This window comes from Hippichthys cyanospilos, chromosome 15, assembly GCF_059441005.1.
Source record: "Hippichthys cyanospilos isolate Australia breed blue-spotted pipefish chromosome 15, RoL_Hcya_1.0, whole genome shotgun sequence".
Classification (NCBI taxonomy): Eukaryota; Metazoa; Chordata; class Actinopteri; order Syngnathiformes; family Syngnathidae; genus Hippichthys; species Hippichthys cyanospilos.
In genome coordinates, this window is record NC_142383.1 from 14,171,546 (window position 1) to 14,196,410 (window position 24,865).

Here is a 24,865-nt window from a genome sequence, read left to right on the forward strand (position 1 = left end):
ATCCATCCATCCATCCATCCATCCAATTAGCTAGCTAGCTGTCTAGCCAACTAGCTAGCATGCATCCATCCATTTAGCTAGCTATCATCTATCCATCCATCGGACCAAATCATGCAATCTACCAATACTACCTTTGTGATGGACCAATCAACGCCAAAGTTGTTGTGGATGCTGGAACATACTGTATCCCATCTGGCAAAGGGAGAAAAACAGATCACTCCTCAAACCGGTCACAAGCCGAGTCTGAATTGACAGGTGACAAACGCTGAAGCATTGGCGGAGGTCTGCCCACCCTAGTGAGAGCTTTTGTGAGGTTGTTCCAGAAAAGCATGAAATCACACTTTGTCTCCATCGTTTAGTCTGGTACAAAAAAATAACTCTGTAATTTGTGGTCTGATCCAGTCGGGTGTTTGGTACCACAAAAATAAAAAGGCGCTGACTGGCGGCACTTACGTAACCGCCCTCAGGTACGACACTCGTAAGACTCGGACGTCCCGTGGGGTTTGCGAGCGCCAGCCCGGCGGTCGCGTCAAGCTGCGTCGAAACAGCTTCTGTCCATGGCAAAAGTGCTGATTTTGAGGGAAAAAAAACGTCCTGCGAAGCGCTCGTATATCTGCTTAATGTCGAAATTACGCTAAACAGGGCGGCATGAATAACGTCTCCACTAGCGCCCTTCAAATTTTCTTTGTTTTACATTGGCAGAGGGAAAAAAAGGTGTCTTCTTGCCTGTAACGTAAATAAATGGTCATTCTTGCAGTGATTGAATGTCCTTTTTGGACATCATATGTAAAAGTGTGATTAGCTGCCAGACGTTCCCTCACAGTGTAAACATCCCGTCCTGTCTTTTCTCCTTGGGAGTTTTACACAGATTGTCAGTGCGGTGTGCAGCGGTTGCCATAAGTGCGCGCGTGTGTGTGAGATGATTATCCTATCCGCATTTCCACAAAGTTACTTTTTAATGACCTCATCCCAGCTTGAGGGTTCCATTATTATTGACCCCAAAAACCAGCCATGAACACAAGACCCAAACAAAAGACACTTTTTTTTTTAAGCTTCCCACACAGAACACCTGTGGCAGAAGTGCAGGAAACTATGACTCATCTTCTTCTACTGTTTATTCTTCTGCTGGAAACCTCATTGATGCATTTACAAATTCAAGGACGCAAGTATTTTACGTCGCATCTGCGCGCTTAATTAGTCAGTTAGATACCATGTCAAGGCTACACAACTTTGCTATTTGGAAATGTTTCCCTGCGCAGTTGCACATTGGCAATTGATTCCGCAAGCTCGTACGGAACTGTAATAGTCAACAGACGCCAGTAGGTGGCAAGAAGCATCTTGTTCGATTTGAGATCAGCACAGCTTTTGAGTAGAAGATATTGAGTAGGGGTGAATTTTGCTTGCTGTTGAAAATGAGGAAGCAAAATGTCCATAAATTATATAGATATAGATATATAGTGCAATATGAATGCACTTGTGGACGACTGGCTCCGACCTTCCCGTGTGGGGTTTGCATGTTCTCCCCATGCCAAAGTGGGTTTTCTCCAGGTACTCTGGCTTCCTCCCGCGTTCCTAAAAACTGGGACGGTAGGTATTTAAGCTACTCCAAATTGCCCTTGCGTGTGTTTGTGTGTGTGAATTGCAACCAGTTCAGGGCGTGCGCCGCATACTGAAGGATGTATGGATAGATATATATCGGGATTACATATGTCATTTGATTCTGTATTGGGTATTTTTAGGTCATGAATTTAAAAAGAAAAAAAAAAAACCTACTTAGATTTAATGGCCAATTGGCTCTAACAGAGCAGCCCATTTTCGCCCAGATTATTCTGTCATCATTTTTTTTTTTTTTTAAACAACGTCCCCTGAAACGCTTCACCTTTGCCAGACTTCCTGACAACCTGGAGGCGGCCTTTTTAAGAGCCGGCTTCATTTCCTGGCTTTTCCCTACGGGACGGCGTGAAAAATGAGTGGCTGCGGAGACACATGGCTGAGGTGTCAAGGAATATCAACTCTAGTTTCCAGGAACTCAGCTCAAGCAGCCTAAACACCCTCAGCCGCAGTCAAACCCCAGGCCGAGACTTGAATCCGCTCACTCCTTCTCCGCATGTGGTGGTCTTTAAAGAAAAAAAAACAAGCTTCTGAGTTGTGTTTTTCCCAGACTCCTCCTCCTCCCTCTCCTGGTGGGACTCCTCTCAGAAGCTTCCATCAGACACTTGCGAGCACAAAGTTGGACACGGGACGGCGACGAGATGGGCCGGTGGAGCGCGGCGATGGTGGCCTCGCAGCTTCTGCTGCAACTTTGCACGTACGTGAGAGCCCAGGCTTTGGGTGAGTGATCAATCATTTACACTCTCGCCTCATGTTACCTTTGATTTGATTTTAACGGCCTCAATTTCTGACGGCAAAGAAAGGTCGAGCCGCTCCGCCGGCGTGTAGTCGAACTCGCTTTTGTTTGATTTCGCTGCATTATGGATGAAGCGGAGGCCGGGAGAGGAAAAAAAAAAAAAAAAAGGAATATGATATGAAGGAACGGACAACACACAAGGAATTATACATGATGTGGGAAAAGTGAAACAAATTCCTCAGAGTTTGAGATCTCCTGGCTTGCAGTGAAGCTCGCTTTTTGTTTTTTTTTTATTTAAACATTTGCTCCTGGCTCACTTGCACACATGGAAGTGATCAGCCACAATCTGATAGTGACCGTGCAGGTCTCACACACGCACACACATATTTGAACAGCCATACAAACGTGTGTGTGTTCCTGTACAGCCACACTTGTGAGAACCAATTTGTACCAACACAGTGAGGACATTCAGGCCGGTCCTCACTTGTTCAGACCTCTTTTTGAGGGTCAAGACTTGCTTTTAGAGGATACGGTTGAATTGGGTTAGGGTTGAGGTGAGGATAAGTGTTAGGCAATCATCTCTGATGATGTTGGTTGATCTGAACAAGTAAAGACCGGCCAAAATGTCCTGACTATCTCAGAAGAAAATGGGATTCTCACAAGTATAGCTGCGCAGGAACACACACACACACACACACACTCAAGTTTTTACGGCTCCAGTATACCTGTGAGGACATCCATCAGCATACATAATGCATTTCTCAGGCCCTAACCTCAATTAACCATCAGAAATGATTGCCTTACGCTTACCTGGACTGGCCTAAATGGACTTTTCAAAAAATGTCCTCACTATGTTGGTAGAAAACTCAAATTGGTTCTCACAAGTATGGCCATACAGGAACAAACACACTTAAAAGTCAGCCTGCAGGGTAGAAATTTTGCTGTTTACATTTAATTAGGCACATAGCGACAATCGGGTTGAATTTGAGAGTTTTCTTTCCCTTGTGATCCCGGTCAGCAAATTCGGGATTTCTAGACGTCTCAAAGATTGCCCTAAATAATTATCTTGTGGCATGATAATTGTGATTCTTCCCACCTGATCCGGTTGAATGATCAACAGTTGTGAACCCTGTTCAGCGTTTACAACGGCCAATCCTTCTTATGTTCAAAACAGAATTGGGCAAAGTTGAGGTTGGTGAGGTGCGAAACAGAATGATAGTCAGTACAACAGTGTGGGTACACCCCATAAAGTTCACAAACAAAAGAGCTAACATTACCACTTAATCGCTACTATGCTAGCTTTCTATTTTTGGTATTGGGTCTATTGGGAGCTGCGCACACGTCTCACGAAAACGGCAACAGGAGTTTTCTTTTCAAAGTAAGATCAAATTACTTGGAACATTGTGTGATAGTGATTCCTTTGCAAAACGTTATTTGCTCAAGTTATACGCATAATCATCAGTGACTCCCCATTCCGGCAGATGAGCCAGAAATAATAACGTGATTTTTTTTTTTCGAATTAAAAGCAAATCAATTGAAACATTAAGCAACTTCTTGCTAGGTTGGGTCATGGTTACGCCTTTGTAAAACGTTGCATGCTATTATTTTATTAACTTTTAGACAGACTCGCATTGTCATTGGCGCAATTTTCCACAACAACAAATAAATAACAAATAAATTGTAACATGAAGTAACCCATTTCTAAATATGGTTATATTGATTCCTTTGCAAGACGTTGTATGCCTTTTTTTGGTTAAATACGGATGCACCTACTCATTTGTGATATAATTTTCTGGCACCCACGCTAGAAATAAAAACAGGAAGAGAATCATTTTAAAATTAAGAGCAAATTAATTGGAACATGAAGCAACTTATTGTTTATTTTGGACCTATTGTTGGACTTGTGGATTGCACAGCTTTGATTTACTTTGATTTTCCCCATGTTCAAAATTTTGAACCTGAATTTTGAGGAATTTCAAACCCAAAAGCTGAGGCTGCAGGAGAGGGAAAAAAAAAAGCGTATTTACAGTTTATTAGCCTGCTTGCTTCGAGTGAATGATGGACCACATTCCAGGCGTCGGTTAATCGTCCGCTTGATGAAGAGTCCATCAAGTCCAATAAACAAGCCGACCGACGTGGTTCGGCGTCCCCCCGTGGGAATCCGCCGACTTCTAATCGTGAAGGTTTCATGTGAAATCATCCATTCCGTGCGCACTGCTAACGGATGAATATTGATGCCTCACCAGGAGCTGACGTTAATAATGCTCAAACGGACTTTTTGGCTGTTGAACAAAGACCAAACATTTTTTGTTATTCTATCAGTTGGTGCTAAAGCGCTTTTTTTTTTTTTTTTTTTTTTTTTTTGACGCAATTACAAGCAAATCTTTCATCAGTGGGAGCCTTTTCACATCTTTTTTTAATCCTTTTTCCTAAAGGAGATTTTCCTAAATAGATGCATATAAGCTAGCGCTACATCTGCGTATTTCACATTTTGTTTGTTTGTCAAAAAATGTGTGTTTATTTATTTAAATAAGTGCAGAATATTTTGGGGTACAAATTGTATTTATTTTTATTTATTTTTTTACATTTTTTTCTTTATGAATTAAAAAAAAAAGATAAATTGCATTGTGTTTTTCCTGCAAATTTTTACTAAAATGTCATTTGTCAATGTATATTAGCATGCTAGCTTATAATTTTTCGTAATTGCATAACTTTTTGGGTACAAAATCTTACAAAATTTTGTAAGATTTCACATGCATGATTGCAACTGAAACTGATTTTTTTTTTTAAATATTAGCAGAACATTTTTGGCTACAAAATATATATGTTTTTTTTTTACAAATTGCAGTTTTATTTTCTTTACAAGCTTTCAATAAAAGGTTGTTTTTTTTAAGGAAAAAAAGTCATAAATAACTTGAATTATTGTACCTTTAAAAGCATTTAAAAAATTAGGAAAAAAATGCTATTTGTATAGTGCACAGGGGTTAATTATTAATTTAAGACCAGTGGTACAAAATTTTAAAAAATAATTTTGTAAATGTTCACGGATAAAAAATTAAGTTTCAGTTCATCCACGGAATTGCATTTTCATACAAATTACGCGTTTTTTTTTCTTTTTAACACATCATTTAAATTTCTCAGTTGTCTAAACAGTTCCACAATTATGTGAAGTCGGCATAAAAAAAAATAAAATAAATCTTACATGCAATTTTCAAAGTTTTTTTTTTTTTTTCGTCAACATCTGCCCAAATAAATAATTCTTTTGCGAGAATAACGCAAACGGCCAAATGCTTAGTTTGGGGTGCAATGAGCCGAGCAAAAAGCGGGGTCGAGGGACAATTTTGGCAGAGCATTTGGGGGCCATTTTGGAGGCTAGCGATAAAGCGCCTTCGCCGTCTGCTTTTCGGCTGCTTATACATTAATGATGTGTGCAGATGGCGGCCTCCGCACACACACACACACACACACACACACACCTAGCCCACATCCTCGAGTGGCTTGGCCCGCTCCTAAGACACATTATTAAAGGATAAACCGCGAGCTCAAATGTACTCCGTCTGCCATTTTCACCACGGCGGGCCCTAAAATGTCTCCTCGCATGCATACTTAGAAGCCAATCACACGCCATCAAAGGTCTTTTCCTCAACTTGGAGTGACAGCCTTCTCTTCCGGTTTACATATTGTCTATTGTACTGTTCGCATTTCTCAGCCCCGATATATCAGGTATCTTAGTGGATTACGTCATTAGATTAAAGGCAGTTTGACACCAAACCAAATTTGGCTTGATTTTGCAGTTTTTATGTTTTTTTCACGTTACGAAGTGGAATACTAAGTTTTTTCATCCCCTCTTTACGGCATTTTCCCCGTTTTATGGCATCAACATCTGTCATGACCTGTGGGGTTGGCTGTGTTTATGTTGTTTTGCCTCCCTCTTCAGGCGTTTTTAGGTAAATACTCTTATTTTCTGGTTGCGTCAAACTGCCTGCTCTGGTCTGCTATACGTTTAAACTGTGATTGCATCAATGCGTGTCAGATTTTCAACTATCACAGCTGGTCCTTGAACGCAACTCCAAAAAACGAATAGGGATCACTGCATGGACCTCATTTACCTCACGCCATCCTTTTTCCTTTTTCAATTTCCTCCTGGGCAGTGTATGATCTGCTGACCTCGCCGGACTGCCTCCCTGACCTTCTGCAAGGAGGTCTGGTGGAGCAGGGGGCCAACGAAGCCTTCATCCTGGCCTCCTTCAAACTGCAGCCCAAAACGGGCACCACGGTTTTCGGACTGTACAACCCGCGGGACAACAGCAAGTACTTTGAGTTCACCGTGATGGGCAAACTCAACAAAGGTACACGTGAAAACCCTCATCTGGATCGACTTTTGAGAGACTGAAATTATAACTAGAAATCAAATCTGTATTCACTTATTAAAATAATTATCGTGGAACTCATTCTCTGCAGTTAAAAGGGAATTATGGCATTGATAGCCGTTAATAATAATAAATGAGTTACGGTAATTTGCTAGTCTGCTACTGATTTACTCTTTCCATTTTTTGGCTAAAAGAGGCTCTAACAATGGTGTTGCGACTAAATTAAGTAGTAAAATAATCACTAACGTTAGGTAAATAAGTGCTCAAGTAATCGATAAATGACACGTTCATCCCAAAAATTATTTTTAGGAATCTAGACATTCAATCCCAGGTACATTTTTTGATTTCTTTCAGTTTTTTTGCTAACTATGACGGATTCTAAATGAATTGTTTTATTGTACTTTATTACTTTAGGTGATTAAGTATTAAAAACAACAGTTATTTTTGATGTTGATATGTGTGTATATATATATATATATATATATATAAATGTCTCGACTAAAAAAAAAAAAAACCCTATTATGTACTAATTTAAGTATTACAGGAATTGATTACTTTCGGTAATTAAGTGCCAAAGTATTCAATTATTTTAGGTAATACTAGTAATCAACGACTTAAGGCACTAAGGTATTAAAGTCATTATATATTATATAATTATACTAACTTATATATGTTATTACTTTTTAACTACCTAGAATAATACGTAGTGTAATTAATTTTAATACCAGCCAGTTTTAGACTTTTAGACCCTATATATTTATACATATATATATATATATATATATATATATATATATATATATATATATATATATGTATAAAAAAAATATATATTTATTTATTTAAAAGAAAAAAAAATATATATATGAATAAAATATAAATATATTTATTTATTAATATATATATATATATATATATATATATATATATATATATATATATATATATATATATATATATATAATTTAATTATTTTAAAAAATACAATATAAATAAATATATATATATATATATATTAGCATTATTATTAAGTAGCTGGGATTGAATGTCAGGACACATGAAAATATGTTGGGATAGAATGAGTTAATACTCTATGTTTACTCTATAAGTTAGTTTTGCTGGAGTTGTTAATATTGCAGATCGAAAAAAATCTGGCATGTTAGCAGTTTGTAACCATTCAAACATAAGCATGGACGGCATGTTTATGAATGCCAATGTGCCAACGTTACTGCGGCGCACATCATAAATGAATCAGTGCGCTGAATAAGCATTACATAAGCGCGATCAAGCACGCATGGATGCCCTTTGTGACTTTAATTATCATATAAACCTTTAATGCCGATGTTGTCTCCGGGCAAACGGCTCACACGGACACAAATGCAACGCTACTTATTTCCGTACATCTCATTTGTACGCTATTTGTTTGTTTGTATTCAATGCAGCAAAGTAGCTTTTCAAATCGCTCCAAGCTAACGCTTCTCGCCAAATGATTCTTTTGAAATGTTCCTGGCAACACGTTGAGTTGACGCTATCTCGTCCAGCCGTCTTGCGCTATTTGCGCACCGACAAAAGGACGAGCACGGTGACCTTCAACAATCTAGCGCTGGCCGACGGCAACGTCCACAAATTGTTGTTCCACCTGAGGGGTCTTCAGCAGCCGGGCGGTCCGGGTGGGGTGGAGCTGCATCTGGACTGCAAGCTGGTGGAGACGGTGCGGGATCTCCCCGCCGCCTTCCAGGGTTTGCCGGCCGGCTACGGCATGGTGGAGCTGAAAACTATGCTCAACAAAGATCAAGTATGTCACCCCCACTTCCCTCTTAAGCCTTGTGCGGTATTTCATCAAATCCTTCGATCCTTTACATTAAAAAAAATTTGCATCAAAGGAAAACACTGAAAGGAGATGCCGGGGAGCTGAAATTTCACCCAGCCATGTCAACATGGCAGCGCCACTTAGTTATCACACTAACAGGAGTTTTAGTGTGAGAACTAATGTGGAAGAAAGACCGCAAAATGGTCAATGACCAAACATGGTCGAAAACCAAAAATGATCGAAATACTGCACAGGGGTTAAATAATAATCGTGGATGGTTTTAAAGGTCCCTCACTAATGTACTTCCAACAGGAGGGCTTACACGAGCTCAAGCTTGTGGTCGGAGACACCTTTGAGAACGTCGCGTCTTTGCAAGACTGCCATTTCCAGCAAAGAGATTCCGTGCAAACCCTGGGTAAAACCACGAAATACTCTCAATTAAAAACAAGCATTCATCCTCGTTAAAAATAAACCCAAATTGGGGGAAGTGGCTAAAGAAATTCAGCCCGTGCAAAGTTTTTTGTAGAACCAATGCTACTTTTATTTTTTGGTTTGCCGAATGTCAATGCCAACTACTGTTAGAGATTTAAGAAAATTATATTTATATGATCGTCAATCTCATTGAAAATTTTCAGGGAAAAAACATTTTTAAAAATTCATATACGTTGTGCAATTGTGGCAGATCCAAATATTTATACAACAGCGAAAAAAAAGTACCAAATAAATCCTAAATGTTAATCCTTGAAAGCCAACCCTCACCTGGACTAAATTGGACATGTTGACACTAAATGCTCACACCTCCGGGTCATATTGACCCTGATATATTATTTCTATTTTCAAAGGAATGAAAATATCCCACTGGTTAAAGCAAAATATTGTATTTGGATTATACACATTTTAGATCTGTTTTGGTGACTTAATGCGGCCCGGGTCATTTTGACCCTGAAACATTATTGGTATTCCTTGCAGACAATCACAACAAAATCCTAAATTGAAATGCACACACCTCCTGGTCATATTGACCCTGAGACATTATTGCTATTTTCGAAAGAATGAAAATATCCCACTGGTTAAAAGAAAATATTGTATTTGGATTATACACTTTTAAGATCTGTTTTGGTGACTTTATGCAGCCCGGGTCATTTTGACCCTGAAACAATATTGCTGTTCCTTGCAGACAATCACAACAGAATGCTACATTTGAACCCCTTAACACCCCTTAACTCACTTTCAACCCGTAACATCACTTGACGGCTTGTCAAAAATGACCTTGTCATCAGGCGTCAACACCAAGCAGCTATCCAATCAGATGATGGAATTGACCAAGGTGATCAACGAACTGAAAGACATCCTCATCCAGCAGGTAAGAACTCCTTAAATCCTCATTTTGGACCAATCGGAATTTGACCTGAGCTGAGGCTTTGCAGGTGAAAGAAACATCCTTCCTCACCAACACCATCTCCGAGTGTCAGGCTTGCGGTAAGACCCCCCCCCCCCCCCCCCTTCCCCCACGGTGGATCGCGACCCGGAAATTTGCGCTCAAATTTGCAATTGTCATCCAAAGGTCTTGGCGGCACCGAAGTGGTGAAACCCAAGTGCGGCCCGGGCGTGTGTTTCCGCGACGGCACGTGCCAGGAGACGGCGGACGGCGTGGAGTGCGGGCCTTGTCCCGAAGGCTTCACGGGCGACGGCTTCAACTGCGACGACGTGGACGAGGTAAATTAGCGCCCTCACCTTTCGCGGCGCTCCGCGGAAAGGATGCAAATGAGCCGCCCTTGACCTTGACCCCGAATAAATAAAAGCCCACTCGGCTTTTTGCGCACCCGCTTATGAATATTGCATGCGCGCCGAGCCGGAACAATTAGGCGGCGTGGCGTATGTAAGGCGAGGACGTACGAGGCGCAAAATTAACATTTCGCTTCATTAAAATCGCCGTTGTTTACAAGGGCGCCTCCAGTTGAGTGGGATTGGTTTTTAATCAAAACACATCGAGTGGGTTGAAGGTGACTTGATACAGATGATAAATGACAAAAATTAGCACTATAAAGCCTCGGTCACCTTAATTAACCTTACACAAGTTACAGTTTAAATGCATGGTCCGTTTGTTTTTATTTTAGTTTTTTTTTTATTAAAGGCCATATTGGGTAACGATCGCCCAAGTAGCTTCACGTTATCTTGGCTTGTTATGCATTAGCTTCAATTACATTTGGGTGTCCTATTGGTTTTTGTTATTTTACATGACATTATGTAATTAATAGTGAGTTTCTTTAGAGAAAGTGACAATTACCGTATTTTCCGCGCGATAAGGCGCACCGGATTATAAACCGCACCCCCAAGTGATGACATATTTTAAAACTTTTTCCATATACAAGGCGCACCCTCAATTAATGACATATTTTAAAACTTTTTCCATATACAAGGCGCACCGGATTATAAGGCGCACCCTCAATTAATGACATATTTTAAAACTTCTTCCATATACAAGGCGCACCGGATTATAAGGGGCACCCTCAATTAATGACATATTTTAAAACTTTTTCCATATATAAGGCGCACTGGATTATAAGACGCACCCTCATTTAATGACATATTTTAAAACTTTTTCCATATATAAGGCGCAACTGATTATAAGGCGCACCCTCAATTAATGACAATTATTTAAAAAATTCATATATAAGGCGCACTCGATTATAAGGCACACCCTCAATCACATATTTTAAAACGTTTTCTATATATAAGGCGCACCCTCAATTAATGACGTATTTTAAAACTTTTTCAATCACAATATAGTAATACTCAAAGTAAAAACAATCATAACTCAAAAGTCGAAACTCTCAATATCATAATAACTCAACGTCAATATGAGCAACCTTGTTCAACTGTAAACACACAAAAGAAACAGGTAAAGCTTACTTTATCAGTTCAGTCCCCATCTACGAATCCCAATCGCAATATTGATCCATATACAGTATAAGGCGCACCTGATTATAAGGCGCACCATCAGCTTTTAAAAAAAATCAAGGCTTTTAGGTGCGCCTTATAGTGCGGAAAATACGGTATTTTAACTGTGTAGATGAAGATTTTGACAGTGGAGCGATACTGCCCATCATTTGTCGCAGTGCCAGTTCAACCCTTGCTTCCCCGGAGTCAAGTGCGTGAATACGGCGCCGGGCTTCCGTTGCGACGCCTGCCCGCTGGGCTACACCGGCCTGCCCCTAGAGGGCGTCGGAGCTCTGTTCGCCCAAACCAACAAACAGGTACCGTAGGCGATGACATTGGGTTTTTGTGGGGTTCTACTGGCCTTTGTATTCCTTTCAGGCCTGCGATGACATCGACGAATGCAAAGGACCGAACAATGGCGGCTGCGCGGCCAATTCCATCTGTCACAACTCGGAGGTGAGCCACGCGGCATGTCGCTGCGCGGCAGACGTGTGAGCAATCGTCCCCGCAGGGCTCCTACCACTGCGGCAGCTGCAAGACGGGCTTCACGGGCGACCAGGTGAAAGGCTGCAAGCCCGAGATCAGCTGCGGCAACAGCCTGACCAACCCTTGTGACGTCAACGCGCAATGCGTGGCCGAGAGGGACGGATCCATTTCTTGCCAGGTACCAATTCAACGTATTTCAGATCCGCTTATCAATTGATGGATTTTTTTTTTTGCTCGCTAAACTATCGTTTGCGGTCCTGTCAGTGCGGAATCGGCTGGGCGGGAAACGGATTCCTGTGCGGGAAAGACACCGACATTGACGGATATCCCGACGAGAAACTCAAGTGTAAGGACCCCCCGTGTAAAAAGGTGATTTCAAGTCCGACCAACGAGCTTACTAACACACGATATGACAATCGATCTTTACCGCAAACAGATCTTTGCTATGATACCAAAGAAGTCGATTATGATTTCTTTTTTACTTATTAGGCAGTTGTAACGATCCAGTAGCTCCGGAGATGTATTGGGTCCTCAAGGGAAGGTGGCCACGCCCAATTTTTGCAGAAAATGTCAAACTTCGGCGAGCCGTAGGCCCCCAAATCCTGCTCCCATTTACGTAAAATTTTAGATACGGTTTTGCGCCATCACTATAAACAAGCACAGCAATTTTTATAAAACTGTAAATAAGCTTGGGTTTTAGATTTTGAAGTGATCAATTCATTATCATTTTTTATGTGCACAAAGGTTTATAATTAATTTAATTACTGTTATTTTTGTTTTCATTTTCAAATACAGTGGTACCGCTACTTATGAAATTAATTCAGTCATTTCGTGATGTGAATTTTTTGTAAGTCAAGCGACTTTTTTCCATGTATATAACCCAATTTGTTCCAAGCCCCAAAAAATGCTCAAAACCATTTAAATGAATAATATTAATTATAAAAATGCATTGAAAACTGTAACTAACGCATATTAGATTTACTTTCATGGATAATAATCATGGATTTCAAAGTACATTGTGTAAAGAATAATAAAAACACGTCCCTAAACCCTTCAAATTAACACAAAAATGTGTTGGTGTTGAGGGCAGAGACCTTTTGCGGTCGTTTTATTTGTACCTTTTTATTTGTCATTTTGAGTTATCTACGCATCATTTACAATTCCACAGGAGCAAGAATTCTTATTTTTGGAAAATTTTGAGCATGTAAATTTACTTAAGTTTAGTTCCTTGCTTCCTGTGTGATGTTGTACAGTCCACACGCTAACGTGCTAATGTGAGATGCTAAGTGGTGCGTGTGTTTTCATGTGAGTATGTACAATGTTAGCCATAACTGATTTCTTTATAAATAAATTATAAAAATGCATGAAAACTGTACCAAGTAGACAACTAAGATGCTCAACTGACTACTGACCACCAGACAAAAATAAAAGTTTGACGGCGTCCCCACAGGACAACTGCGTGTTCGTTCCGAACTCCGGCCAAGAGGACGCCGACCGAGACGGTCAGGGAGACGCCTGCGACGACGACGCGGACGGCGACGGCATTCCCAACGAGCAGGTGAGCCTTGCGCATATCGAGCCCGCGGTCCCTTTCAGCGACGGCGCTTTGGGTCGCAGGACAACTGCTGGCTGAAGCCCAACGTGGACCAGAGGAACAGCGACAAGGACACGCACGGCGACGCCTGCGACAACTGCCGGCTGGTGGAGAACCCGGACCAGAGGGACACGGACGGCGATGGCAAAGGCGACGCCTGCGACGACGACATCGACGGAGACGGTACGCCCGCGCGCCCGCACGCCTTTCATGAACCCAGAGCAACTAGTTAGTGTTGCCCCTTTTCAAAATTGCCTCATCTGTAAAACTCCACGAGGGAAATCAAAAGCCAAGACAGAGCGAGAAATGAGAGATTTTTTTTTATGATTCATTACAATCATGTTGCAGCTTTCAATTGGCCGGGGGCGGAGCTACATTGTACTTCCATGTCATTCTCGGCCCCTCCCAATTTAGAGGAAATGTTCATATTTGTGATTTGTCTGCCATTTTTAATTGCATGCATTACTTGCGAAATAATTTGTTAAGAATATACATACATAAAATCTGTATTTTTTTTCGTCTGGTCCAACTCAGGAGGAAAAATATTCCTTTTTTTTTTGCTTGTGTTCCCTGTTTTGATTTTAGTCCGTTATGCACTTAAAAATAGATTAAGAAAAAAAACAATTTCAAATGATTTTCCAGCCTCCCGAGCTCCGGCTCAAGGCCCCCCAGTTTGAGAACTCCTCGAGTACGCAAAAGAAAGACGAACGACGTCACCGGCGATGATGACGACGTTCTAGTTGCATAAGCGGCATTGGTCTATTTTTAGTTGTTTTTTTTTTTTTTTCGTGACATTAAAACTATTGGCACGTCTGCTTCGTCTGACCCCAAAGTGAAGAGCATGATTATGTCTTGGAAGCCCAGCGGCACTGAAAATACTTCAACTCCATTGCTTCGCTGTGACCTTTGTTGCGCCCGGATTTCTCCGATACAATAATTTACTTTAAAAAGACAACAATGGAAAGTGCGCTTCAAGTGCGGTGCAACAGTGCGCTCTAGTGGTAAGGTCGCGAATTACACAGTACGGTACTTGCTTTTTACTCTATCTTCTCGCTTGTGTCCATTTGGTCTCGACGTTTATTATTGATTTATTTAAAGTGATGATTTTTAGTCGGAAGAATCTTTAACTCTGTTAAAGGCAAAGGATGAGTAAATGTGTAAGATCATGCTGAATGAGTGATTCATTTGTTGATTGATTAGTCGGTGAATTGATTTGATTGAGGGTGAATGTGTGAGTGATTGATAGATTGGTTGTTTGATCAATCGAGCGAGTGAGCGAGTGTGATCGATTGATCAGTTGGTTGGTTGATTAATCGATGGAGTGAGTGAGTGATTCATTTGTTGGTTGATGGATTGAGTGATCGATTCATTAGTTGGTTCGTCGATTCGAGTGAGAGTGAGTGAATGAGTGAGTGTGAGTGAGTGTTGTTTAATCAATTGAGTGCGTGAGTCGTCGGTCTATTGAGCGATTGATTTATTGGTTGGCGATTTGTTGTCACCATCAGGCCTGAAGAATTTCCTGGACAACTGCCAGTACGTGAAGAACCCATACCAGCTGGACCGCGATAACGACGGCGTGGGAGACGCGTGCGACAGCTGCCCCGACATCCCCAACCCCAACCAGGTCAGCCCCCCCCCCCCCCCAACACGATTTATAAAACAGGAAAAAGAAAGAAATGCCATCCGGCGTCGCATTTTCAGTCGGACGTCGACAACGACCTCGTGGGCGACTCGTGCGACACGAACCAGGACAGGTAGAATCCCGGGAGCCTTTGGATTGCTTTGTATTTGTATTATTGTCCAACACGCTGCTGGTGTGGTCCCGCGCAGCGACGGAGACGGGCACCAGGACACCAAGGACAACTGCCCCCTGGTGATCAACAGCTCGCAGCTGGACACGGACAAGGACGGCCTGGGCGACGAGTGCGACGACGACGACGACAACGACGGCATCCCGGACGTCATCCCGCCCGGGCCCGACAACTGCCGCCTGGTTCCCAACCCCGAGCAGACCGACGACAACAGTACGTCCTACGTGTCCCCCCCCCCCCCGTCTCTCAAAAGGCCTTTTTAGCCCACCTGCGCAAATCGGGCCGCCGGCAATCGGAGCGGGTGACATTAAGAGCGATTTTTTTTGCCAAAGGCAAAAGCTCTTTTATTTGCGCCCGCTTATGACTCACGCTGAGTCTCCGGGCTCAAAGTGGAAAAAGGACAAAGTCGGATGGCAGAAAAGTGCAAAAAAATCACACAAAATGTCAGGGAGCATTTTCACTTTATCCATCAGTCATTTTTGATATGGAATATTCATGATTATTAATATTCATGATCATTATTATACTACCATTCAAGACGACGGCGTGGGCGACATATGCGAGTCGGATTTCGACCAGGACAAAATCGTGGACCAGATCGACAACTGTCCCGAAAACGCCGAAGTGACGCTGACGGACTTCCGGGCCTTCCAGACGGTGGTGCTGGACCCCGAGGGCGACGCTCAGATCGACCCCAACTGGGTGGTCCTCAACCAGGTGAGCGGAGGACAAAACGCCGGCGGGGTCACCGGGCCGGGATGTTTAGCGCGTCCGGGCTCGCCCCGCAGGGGATGGAGATCGTCCAGACCATGAACAGCGATCCGGGTCTGGCCGTGGGTAAGGCGGACCCCCCCTCCCCCCCGAGCTCGGCCCGAACGGGAAGGCCGATGAGGAGCCGGCCGGCGCCGCTGTCTTTTTAGGTTACACGGCGTTCAGCGGCGTGGACTTCGAGGGAACGTTCCACGTCAACACGGTGACGGACGATGACTACGCCGGCTTCATCTTCGGCTACCAGGACTCCTCGTCCTTCTACGTGGTCATGTGGAAGCAGACGGAGCAGACGTACTGGCAGGCCACGCCCTTCCGAGCCGTGGCCGAGCCCGGCATACAGCTTAAGGTCGGCGCCCCGCCAGTGCCGTTTGCCGTCTGGCCGCTTCTTCATTCGTTCGCTCGTCCGTCCATTTGGCGGTCGTTCGTTCTGTCATTAGCTAAGTTGGCCCGAATGATAACTAGTCACTTACTTCATTTGTTTTTCATCAATTGACGATGTTGTCGGTCGACTGCCTGCCGATCATTCTGCTACAAAGTTAGTTGACTGGTGAGTCGGGTAGTTGCCCAAATGGATAGATAACTTGTGGAAGTTAGTTAGTTAGTTAGCTAGTTATTTAGTCAATAGCATGCTCATCATTCTGTCACTTGTTAGTTTGAATAGTTATTTAATAAGTGACCTAGCTGGATAGCTAGCCGGTGAAACGGTTGGTTAGTTGGTTGGTTGGTTGGTTGGTTGGTTGGCTGGCTGGCTGGCTGGCTGCTTGCTGTTGATTTTGTCGTCAACAAGTTAGTTGGCTAGATACCTAAATGGATAGCTAGCTGGTGGAATATTTGGTTGGTGGGAAGTCATTCATTAGCTTTTTGGTTAGTTAGTTAGTTAGTTATTCCGCTCGGGTTGGTTGGTTGGTAGCTTGCTGTTTTGTCATTAAGTAGACCAGTTAATTGGCTAGACAACTACAGTAAATGGATTGCTAGCTCGTGGAATATCTGGTTGGTCGCTAGTCATTCGTTAGTTTGCTAGTTAGTCAGTCAATCCGTTGTTCTGGGTGGCTATTTTTCTTCAGTTGAATAGTTTTGTTCATTTGTTGGTTCTCTAGTTGTTTAGTTAGTTGGCTGCCCGGTTTCTCATTTTGTAACTTAAGTGGTTGTTGGTTGCGAAAGTAAAAATAATTTTCCCTCTCGATAATTATTTGTCGAGGAGTTTTACGATTGATCGATTGGCTAGCTGGTCACCTAGCTGACTAGTTGGAATACTGTAATACTGCCATCTAGAGGTCTTTTATAGGCTCTGCTAAAACCTTCCTTTCATTTCCTTTCCCTCGCTTGCTGTCCAGGCGGTGAAATCCCGATCTGGCCCCGGGGAGCATTTGAGGAACTCCCTGTGGCACACCGGGGACACCCAGGACCAGGTTCGCCTGCTGTGGAAAGACCCCCGCAACGTGGGCTGGAAGGACAAAGTGTCCTACCGCTGGTACCTGCAGCACCGCCCGCAGGTCGGATACATCAGGTAATGGCCGCCGCATCCATTTTTGATGCCGTCGACCGCTTTTATTCACCCGCCGATGGCGCCGCCGCTCGGATTGGCGACACGGCTCGGCCTTCCTTGAGTTCTTAAGGAAAATCTGTTGTCTGAAAATCCCGGCATCGCGACAGGGCCCGATTCTACGAGGGAACCGAGCTGGTGGCCGACTCGGGCGTGACCATCGACACGACCATGAGGGGGGGCCGGCTCGGCGTCTTCTGCTTCTCGCAGGAAAATATCATCTGGTCCAATCTGAGATACCGCTGCAATGGTGAGCATCGCTTTGTCACTAACAAACAACAGAAATAGAAGATAAGAGAGCTCTCCACTATTTCATTTTATCCATGAGGGGACTGTGGGCACTGCAGGTTTTTGATGTGGTTTGGGTGGAAAACTGAACATTTAAAACTTCCGCAGTCCCCATTTTGCTGAAGCAACAGGTTGTCACGCTGCCCACAGTCTCCTCGTGAATAAAATATCTCCTCAAAGGAATAATTATATGGCATCGAGCCTCATGGTCCACTACTCTCGTTACTCGTGAAACCATTTTGAAACCTTTGCACGCTTTTATTTTATTACCTAAGTCTACTCAAGAATAAATGCATCTCCAAGGAATACATTTTGGAGGAACTCAACTGTTTACTCCACAGTCTTCACTTTGCTGAAGCTCTTGGTTGTCTGGTTGCCCTTAGTCTCTTTTTGCATAAAATATTTCTTTAACAGGGAATGATTACATGCCGGTGAGCCTCGTGGCCAACTATTTTAATTTCTCGTTAGCACTAAACTGTTTTGAATTATTTGCCTAAGTTTTGGGTGGTCTAGCCGCCCACAGTCTCCTCAAGGATAAATACGTCTCCCAGAATACACACAGGAGTTACTAGTCACTAAACTATTTTCAGTACTCCACAGTCTCCACCTTGTTGAAGCCCCTGGTTGTCTAATTGCCCTTAATCTCCTCTTGGATAAAATGTCTGTTTGATAAAGAATGATTATATGCCAATGAGCCTTACGGTCCACTACTGTCAGTATTATGCCCGGAAAGCAAATGTTGTCTTTCTTCTTTCGTCAGACACCATCCCCGAGGACTTCCAAGAGTTCAGCACTCAGCATGGCGTCGATTCCCTCTAAAGGAAGCACAAATGGTGTGTGTGTATATGTGTGTGAATGTATGTATTTTTGTGTACATTTTAAGTGCATTAGCAAAGCAGCATCCTTCTACTGTATGTGAATCACGTCAATAATGGACAACGTTTGCCGTGTCGCAACACAACAGAAAATCCGGCTAGCAATTTCCTGTAACGAGACATTTCATGCATTGTGGGGGTTTTGTTTAAGATTTTTTTCTTTTATTAAATATACCTTTGAAAGTAAATGACATTTTTGCTACCCTGCAATGAATGGGACATATTTGTGTTTATTGGTTCTATTATGACAGTATACTCAAAAATATAAAGTTTCCTTTTTTAAGCTTTGTGTGTTGTTTTTTATGAGTCTGTGTGTAGTTGTAGTTATTTAGGCCCAAATGGTTTTTGATATTTTTAATAGATTTTTTTCTTATTTCATTCTTTGCCTTTGTTACATATTTAAATATTTCAAAAAGTCGACTGGGTGTGGGAATTCGCGTGTTAAGCGTCCTTTGACTTTGTGGTACAGTAGAGGGCGCCCGTTTCAAACAAAACACGTCGCTTCATTTTTTCAAAAAAATGCCTTATTATACATGGTCGTTTTTAATAGGGAGTGAGATTTGTACAGGTCCGAAAATTACCACCTTTTGTATTTGCTGCACAATTATATATTTTTTATTTAAAGAAATGGCACAAACAACAATCATTTGCAACATAGCACAAACTTCAAGACTTCATCTTTTCATGGGTTTGAATCACTTCATTGTCTTTTAAAACGGTTTTTTTTTGGTTTTTTTCCACCAAAAAACGACCATGTATTGTAAGGTTTTGTTTTTTTTTTTTTTTTTTTGCAAAAATGATCACATAAAGTAAGACTTAATTTTCTTTTTCTTTTTCTTTTTTTTTGCAAACAATGATCATGTAAAGTAAGGCATAATTTTCACAAAAAAAGACCATAAGGATTTTTTTTTTTTTTTTTGCAAAAATGATCATGTAAAGTAAGCCATAATTTTCACAAAAAACGACCATGAAGAGAAAGGCTTTTTTTTTGCAAAAAATTTTCATGTAAAGTAAGGCATAATTTTCACAATAATGACCATGTATAGGCCATGTATAGACCACGTAAGGCTTTTTGTTTTTGCAAAAAATCACCACGTAAAGTAAGGCATAATTTTCACAAAAAAACGACTATGTATAGTAAGGCTTTTTTTTTTTTTGTAAAAAATTATAATGTAAAGTAAGGCATAATTTTCACATAAAATGACCATATATAGTAAGGCTTTTTTTTTTTTTTTTTTGCAAAAATTTTTTCATGTAAAGTAAGGCTTAATTTTCACAAAAAACAACCATGTATCGTAAGGCTTTTTTTTTTTAATTTTGCAGAAAATGATCATGTAAAGTAAGGCATAATTTTCACAAAAAACGACCAATTATTATTGGTTTTTATTTTTCAAAAAAGACCATGTATACTGAGACTTTTTTTCTCACAAAAAACACCCATGTATATAATTATATCGAGTTTGTTAAAAAAAAAAAATATATATATATATAAGTATATTTTCCCCTGCAAAAAAACGTTACTACTACTTTATGAGTTTTTTTTCTCACAAAAACATCAATATTTATGTTTCTTCACAACCTCATGTTCAATCAACCTCAAACATTTCATAAACAACAGACAACGAAAGGAAAACAACAGACTTGGCCTCTTTTTACTCGCGAGGATACCAGATAGCGAGTCGAGAACACAATCTGCCGAGCCCTGTTTTTATTTCATTCGAGTGGCCCTTATTACCTACGTTGCTGCTCTAAAGGTTTCAGGGAGCGCACGCCAGCGACTCGACAAAACTTTCCTACGTGCGTGACATGAAAGAAGACATTTTAAAAAACGGTCTGATCTTTCCAGCATGAGACGATTGCCAGTCAGAATGAGACGATTGCGCAACAGGCCTAATTACATAAATGCGCCGTTGACGGGTGGGTGGCGTTAATGAGCTTCGATTATGCAGCCAGAAGTGGCTTTTAGCGTCTCCTCGCTCGCTGGAGCAATCTGTCCAAGCAGCAAGCGTCTCGCCATTGTTCCGACGCCGTGGCTCTCTCAGACGCGTGTGGGAGGAAGTGCTAGACTGAAGGGGCAGGGGAGTGTCAAAATAAGCCAGAGAAGGAACATTTTGTTTTCTCATGAGATGTGCTTTCTTCTACGCACGTCCATCAAAACGTACTGTCTTGTTTGTCAATTGACACCAGAGTCAAAATTCTAACACGAATCACTGTGGCGGTCCCCAAATGTTGTTTTTTTTTAGCTTCGTTTAGGAATAGTCGTAAAATAATCCCAGATTTCAAACCCTATCGCTAGTTTAAAAGCTTTGGGTTGACCGACGCCCGTCTTGCATAAGGACAACTCGCGACCACTTTGGACAAACGGCGGCACAGATGGCAGTGAGTCACCTATTTCAGACACCAAAGTCGGCGCGTTGATTAAAAAGCTCCCGCCTGAGAGCGGAGACAAAAGGTTGCAATTTGAATGTCTCGCCGAGCACTCCGGCTAAAAACGGCAACTCGTACAACGGTCGATTGCCGCGTTGTGTAAGGGCGCTTAGTGTGAGTGGCGCGAGGCCAGGGGTATTGCGCAATCAAATATATATATATATATATATTGTAGTACCCTGAGGGAAGAAAACACATTTTTTTTAAATATGTAACTCCCACCTAGCGGGTGTCAAGGAAAGTGTTTTGTTGTGCTTTTACTTATGTAACTGCTTTGTCAATCAATCTGTCATTTTTGAGGTGGCACCGAATAATTTCTACTTTTTCCATTTGCGCACCAACCTATCTACATGTTTAGCAATTGAGCTAGTTAGATGGATATATATATATATATATATATATATATATATATATATATATATATATATATATATATACACACACACACACATCTAAGCTGGATATTGCTAGAAGTATTTAGCTCGCTAGCCAACTACATTTATTGAGCTAGCTACTGCACAATAGCTAGACAGATAGCATTCCAGCTAGCTATTTAGCTAAATAGCTCAATATGAGTTTGCATTCTATCTATCTATCTATCGATCTATCTAACTCTAGCTAGTTTGATAACTAGCTATCTAACTAGCTTGATAACTAATTATGAAGCTAGCTCCTATCTATCTATCTATCTATCTATTGTACAGTTAGCTAGCTAAATGCATCTAGCTGATAGAGCTAGATATATTCAGCTCGCTAGCCAACTAGATTTATCTAGCTAGCCACTGTACAATAGCTAATTAGATGGCAAGCTAGCTAGTTCTCTAGCTAATTAGCTGAAAAATACATGAATGTGGGAAAAATATGCTTTATTATGTAAGGGTTTTTTTGAGGGGGGAAAAATACATTACAATACATTATTTTTGTTTCTTTTTTTAAGAAAATATAAGCCTTGTTATACATAGTCGTTTTTTTTTGAGAAAAAAAGCATCTAAGCATAGTTGTTAAGATAATTATACATGAACAGCTCATAAAGTAAAGCTTATTTTTATTGAAAAAATAGGCTACATATATCAATATGTTGAAAAAAAAAATGCCTTGGGATATACATGGTCTTTTTTCCAGAAAAAAAACCCTTACTATACATGGTTGCATTTTTTTTTTAAGAAACCAACGGCTTAATGATTGATCTATTTATTCATTCATTTTGAAAAATGCCTTAGTTTACATGGTCTTTTTTTTCGAGAACGACGAGGCCTTACTAAATGTCTGTTTTCCAAAAAAAAAAAAAAGCCATACTAGTATACACTGTCGTCCACCCACACGATACGAAGATAAAGTAAAGCGCTTTACCCCGCTGTTGTGAACATAGCGGCATCTGCGCGAGTGTGCATTTGCTGCAGCGAGTCAGACTGTTCCCGTGGGCTGCGGCCGTGTGAAAAAGCCGAGGAAAAAATGGCTCGACTGAATCACGAGAAGAAGAGGAGGCGCGACGCTCTCCTCGAACCAAATTAGTTTTCCGCTTCCTGCCGGACATCGAGGAGAACCCCGGGAAACTCCGGCCCTGATTGGCTAAGGGCTGGAGGAAGCGTTGCCATGTATGTCCTCAGCTCTCCTTTCGCTTCTCCTAATAGACGCCGCGACTCGACTTGAAGGCAAAACGAGCAGGTTGCTGCGCTTTCAACGAAACGCATCAAGCTCTTAGGGCTGAAGTCACCAGATTATGTCGCTTGTTTTGTTTTTTTTGTTTCAATACATGCGCTTGTTCTATTTTTCTCTCTCTCTCTTTCGCTCTTGTTATCTAAGTGGGAGTCTTCAGCTGGTAGCACTACGGAGTAGCAAAGTGTGTGAGGCAAACAATGAAAAGCGGCTTTTATAACGATCCCACTGCCCTACATACTCCAAACAGGCATTGTACCAATAAAGATTCTGCTTGAGGCAATGGCATTTCTGATATCTATCTATCTATCTATCTATCTATCTATCTATCTATCTATCCGCTAGCTTTTATACTTTATAAAGTATAAAAATGAGCTGGATTTTTTAAATATTTTTATGATTATCAGTAAACGTGAAAACTATCATGATGGATAGTAATGCTAATGTTCTATGATTATTAGTGATGTTTGGCTTTTACTATTTAGGACAGTTTAAAAAAAAAGTAGAATAAACCTGAAGTTGATGTTTTAAATGTATACCATGATTTTACTGGTCTGGCCCACTTGGGAATAGATTCTCCTCCATGCAGCCCGCAAACTAACGTGAGTTTGACACCCCTGCTAGTTAGCTAGCTGGGTAAAACTGCTATCCATTTTCTATCCAGATCAAGCATTAACAGGCTGTTAGATCCATCCATCCATCCATCTATCTATCAAGATCAAGCATTAACAGGCTGTTAGATCCATCCATCTATCTATCAAGATCGAGCATTGACAGGCTGTTGGATCTATCATCCATCTATCTATCTATCTATCAAGATCAAGCATTAACAGGCTGTTAGATCTATGTATCGATCTATCTATCTATCTATTAAGAGCGAGCATTAACAGACTGTTAGATCCATCCATCTATCAAGATTGAGCATTAACAGACTGTTAGATCTATCTATCTACCCATCCATCCATCAAGATCGAGCATTAACAGGCTGTTGGATCTATCATTCATCTATTTATCTATCAAGATCAAGCATTTACAGGCTGTTAGATCTATGTATCGATCCATCTATCTATCTATTAAGATCGAGCATTAAGAGACTGTTAGATCCATCTATTCATCTATCTATCAAGATCGAGCATTAACAGGCTGTTAGATAGATCTATCTATCTATCTATCTATCTATCTATCCATCATCCATCCATCACATCTATCCATTTATCCATCTATACTGCACATCTATCTATCTATCTATCTATCTATCCATTTATCCATCCATCCATCTATCCATGCAATCTGTAAGTGTCTGGGTGAAGTTATTTAAGGACATGCACTGATGGCGCCGTTGTCTGGTGTCTGTCTAGACCAAAAAAAAAAAGTGGACTGTGTGTTCTGAGTCGTGACTCGCCTGCTCCTGGCCGCGTGCCTGTCGGAGCTCCGGAAGCGATGCTCCAGAAGGCGCGAGGGGGCCGCAACATCCGCGGCCGGCGACCAATCGGCGGCTACTCGGCGGCATCCCTCCTTTCTGTGGGCGGGGCCGGCACCGGGGAAGCTCCGTCACGCCGCGTGGGCCGGCTGAGCGCCGAGTAGAAAAGGGAGCCCGAGCCCGGCCACTACTTAGCAGCTCGACGGCAGCGTAGTGAAAACGAGCCGCAGCTCAGGAGCATTTTCAGCACCGGCGCCGAGCGGACAGCGACGCCTTAGTTCAGCCACTCGCAGCGATCATGGTTCTCATCTGGACGCAGTTTGGAGTCAAGCACAAAAATGTCAACGTCAGGTGCAAAGTTCGGATGATGCACAGAGGAGACAGCTCCGGATCCACTTCATCCGCCGTAAGTAGGACACGCGTTGCTATTTCTCTTTTAAGTGGGACATGTTTTTTCTGTCTTTTGATGAAATACGTGGAATTGACCTACTTTGGTTTACTGTTTAACTTATAACTGATAATCTTAG

The 24,865-nt window shown here is 41.7% G+C and overlaps 2 protein-coding genes and 1 long non-coding RNA gene across 4 annotated transcripts in view; 2 read left to right on the forward strand and 1 right to left on the reverse strand.

The window, feature by feature from the left end:
* On the forward strand, positions 1–19,118 carry thbs4b (thrombospondin 4b). The gene is made up of 22 exons (XM_088435172.1): positions 1–2,331; positions 6,499–6,696; positions 8,259–8,512; positions 8,840–8,942; positions 9,808–9,890; positions 9,955–10,006; positions 10,092–10,243; positions 11,647–11,784; positions 11,846–11,923; positions 11,979–12,131; positions 12,218–12,322; positions 13,404–13,511; positions 13,571–13,730; positions 15,053–15,171; positions 15,249–15,301; positions 15,378–15,571; positions 15,897–16,075; positions 16,147–16,195; positions 16,279–16,475; positions 17,464–17,636; positions 17,783–17,922; positions 18,721–19,118. Exons 1-22 carry the CDS (start codon positions 2,253–2,255, stop codon positions 18,777–18,779), a joined length of 2,826 nt encoding a protein of 941 aa, XP_088291298.1. The 5' UTR covers positions 1–2,252; the 3' UTR covers positions 18,780–19,118.
* LOC148411806 (uncharacterized) lies at positions 15,803–24,643 on the reverse strand. Of its 2 annotated transcripts, none has more exons than XR_015867966.1 (2): positions 24,321–24,643; positions 15,803–18,775 (listed from the first exon to the last, which is right to left on the reverse strand). It is a non-coding gene; the product is annotated as an uncharacterized LOC148411806 (long non-coding RNA). The 2 variants fall into 2 exon arrangements; XR_015867967.1 differs by lacking the exon at positions 24,321–24,643 and adding an exon at positions 22,613–23,384.
* The window catches only part of LOC148411807 (dnaJ homolog subfamily B member 5), a 4,068-nt gene continuing 3,712 nt past the window's right edge, over positions 24,510–24,865 (forward strand). Inside the window, exon 1 of the mRNA XM_088435173.1 lies at positions 24,510–24,744. Within this exon, the coding sequence (XP_088291299.1) occupies positions 24,637–24,744 (108 nt within the window). The 5' untranslated portion in view covers positions 24,510–24,636. The remainder of the gene's footprint in view (positions 24,745–24,865) is intronic.

What these genes read in the sequence shown, in the direction of transcription:
- thbs4b (XM_088435172.1), top strand. Translation starts at nt 2,253, where the DNA reads ATGGGCCGGTGGAGCGCGGCGATGGTGGCCTCGCAGCTTCTGCTGCAA. An exon ending in ACATCCCCAACCCCAACCAG is followed by an intron (nt 15,172 to 15,248) that starts GTCAGCCCCCCC and finishes TCGCATTTTCAG; the next exon opens with TCGGACGTCGACAACGACCT. An exon ending in CCGCAGGTCGGATACATCAG is followed by an intron (nt 17,637 to 17,782) that starts GTAATGGCCGCC and finishes GCATCGCGACAG; the next exon opens with GGCCCGATTCTACGAGGGAA.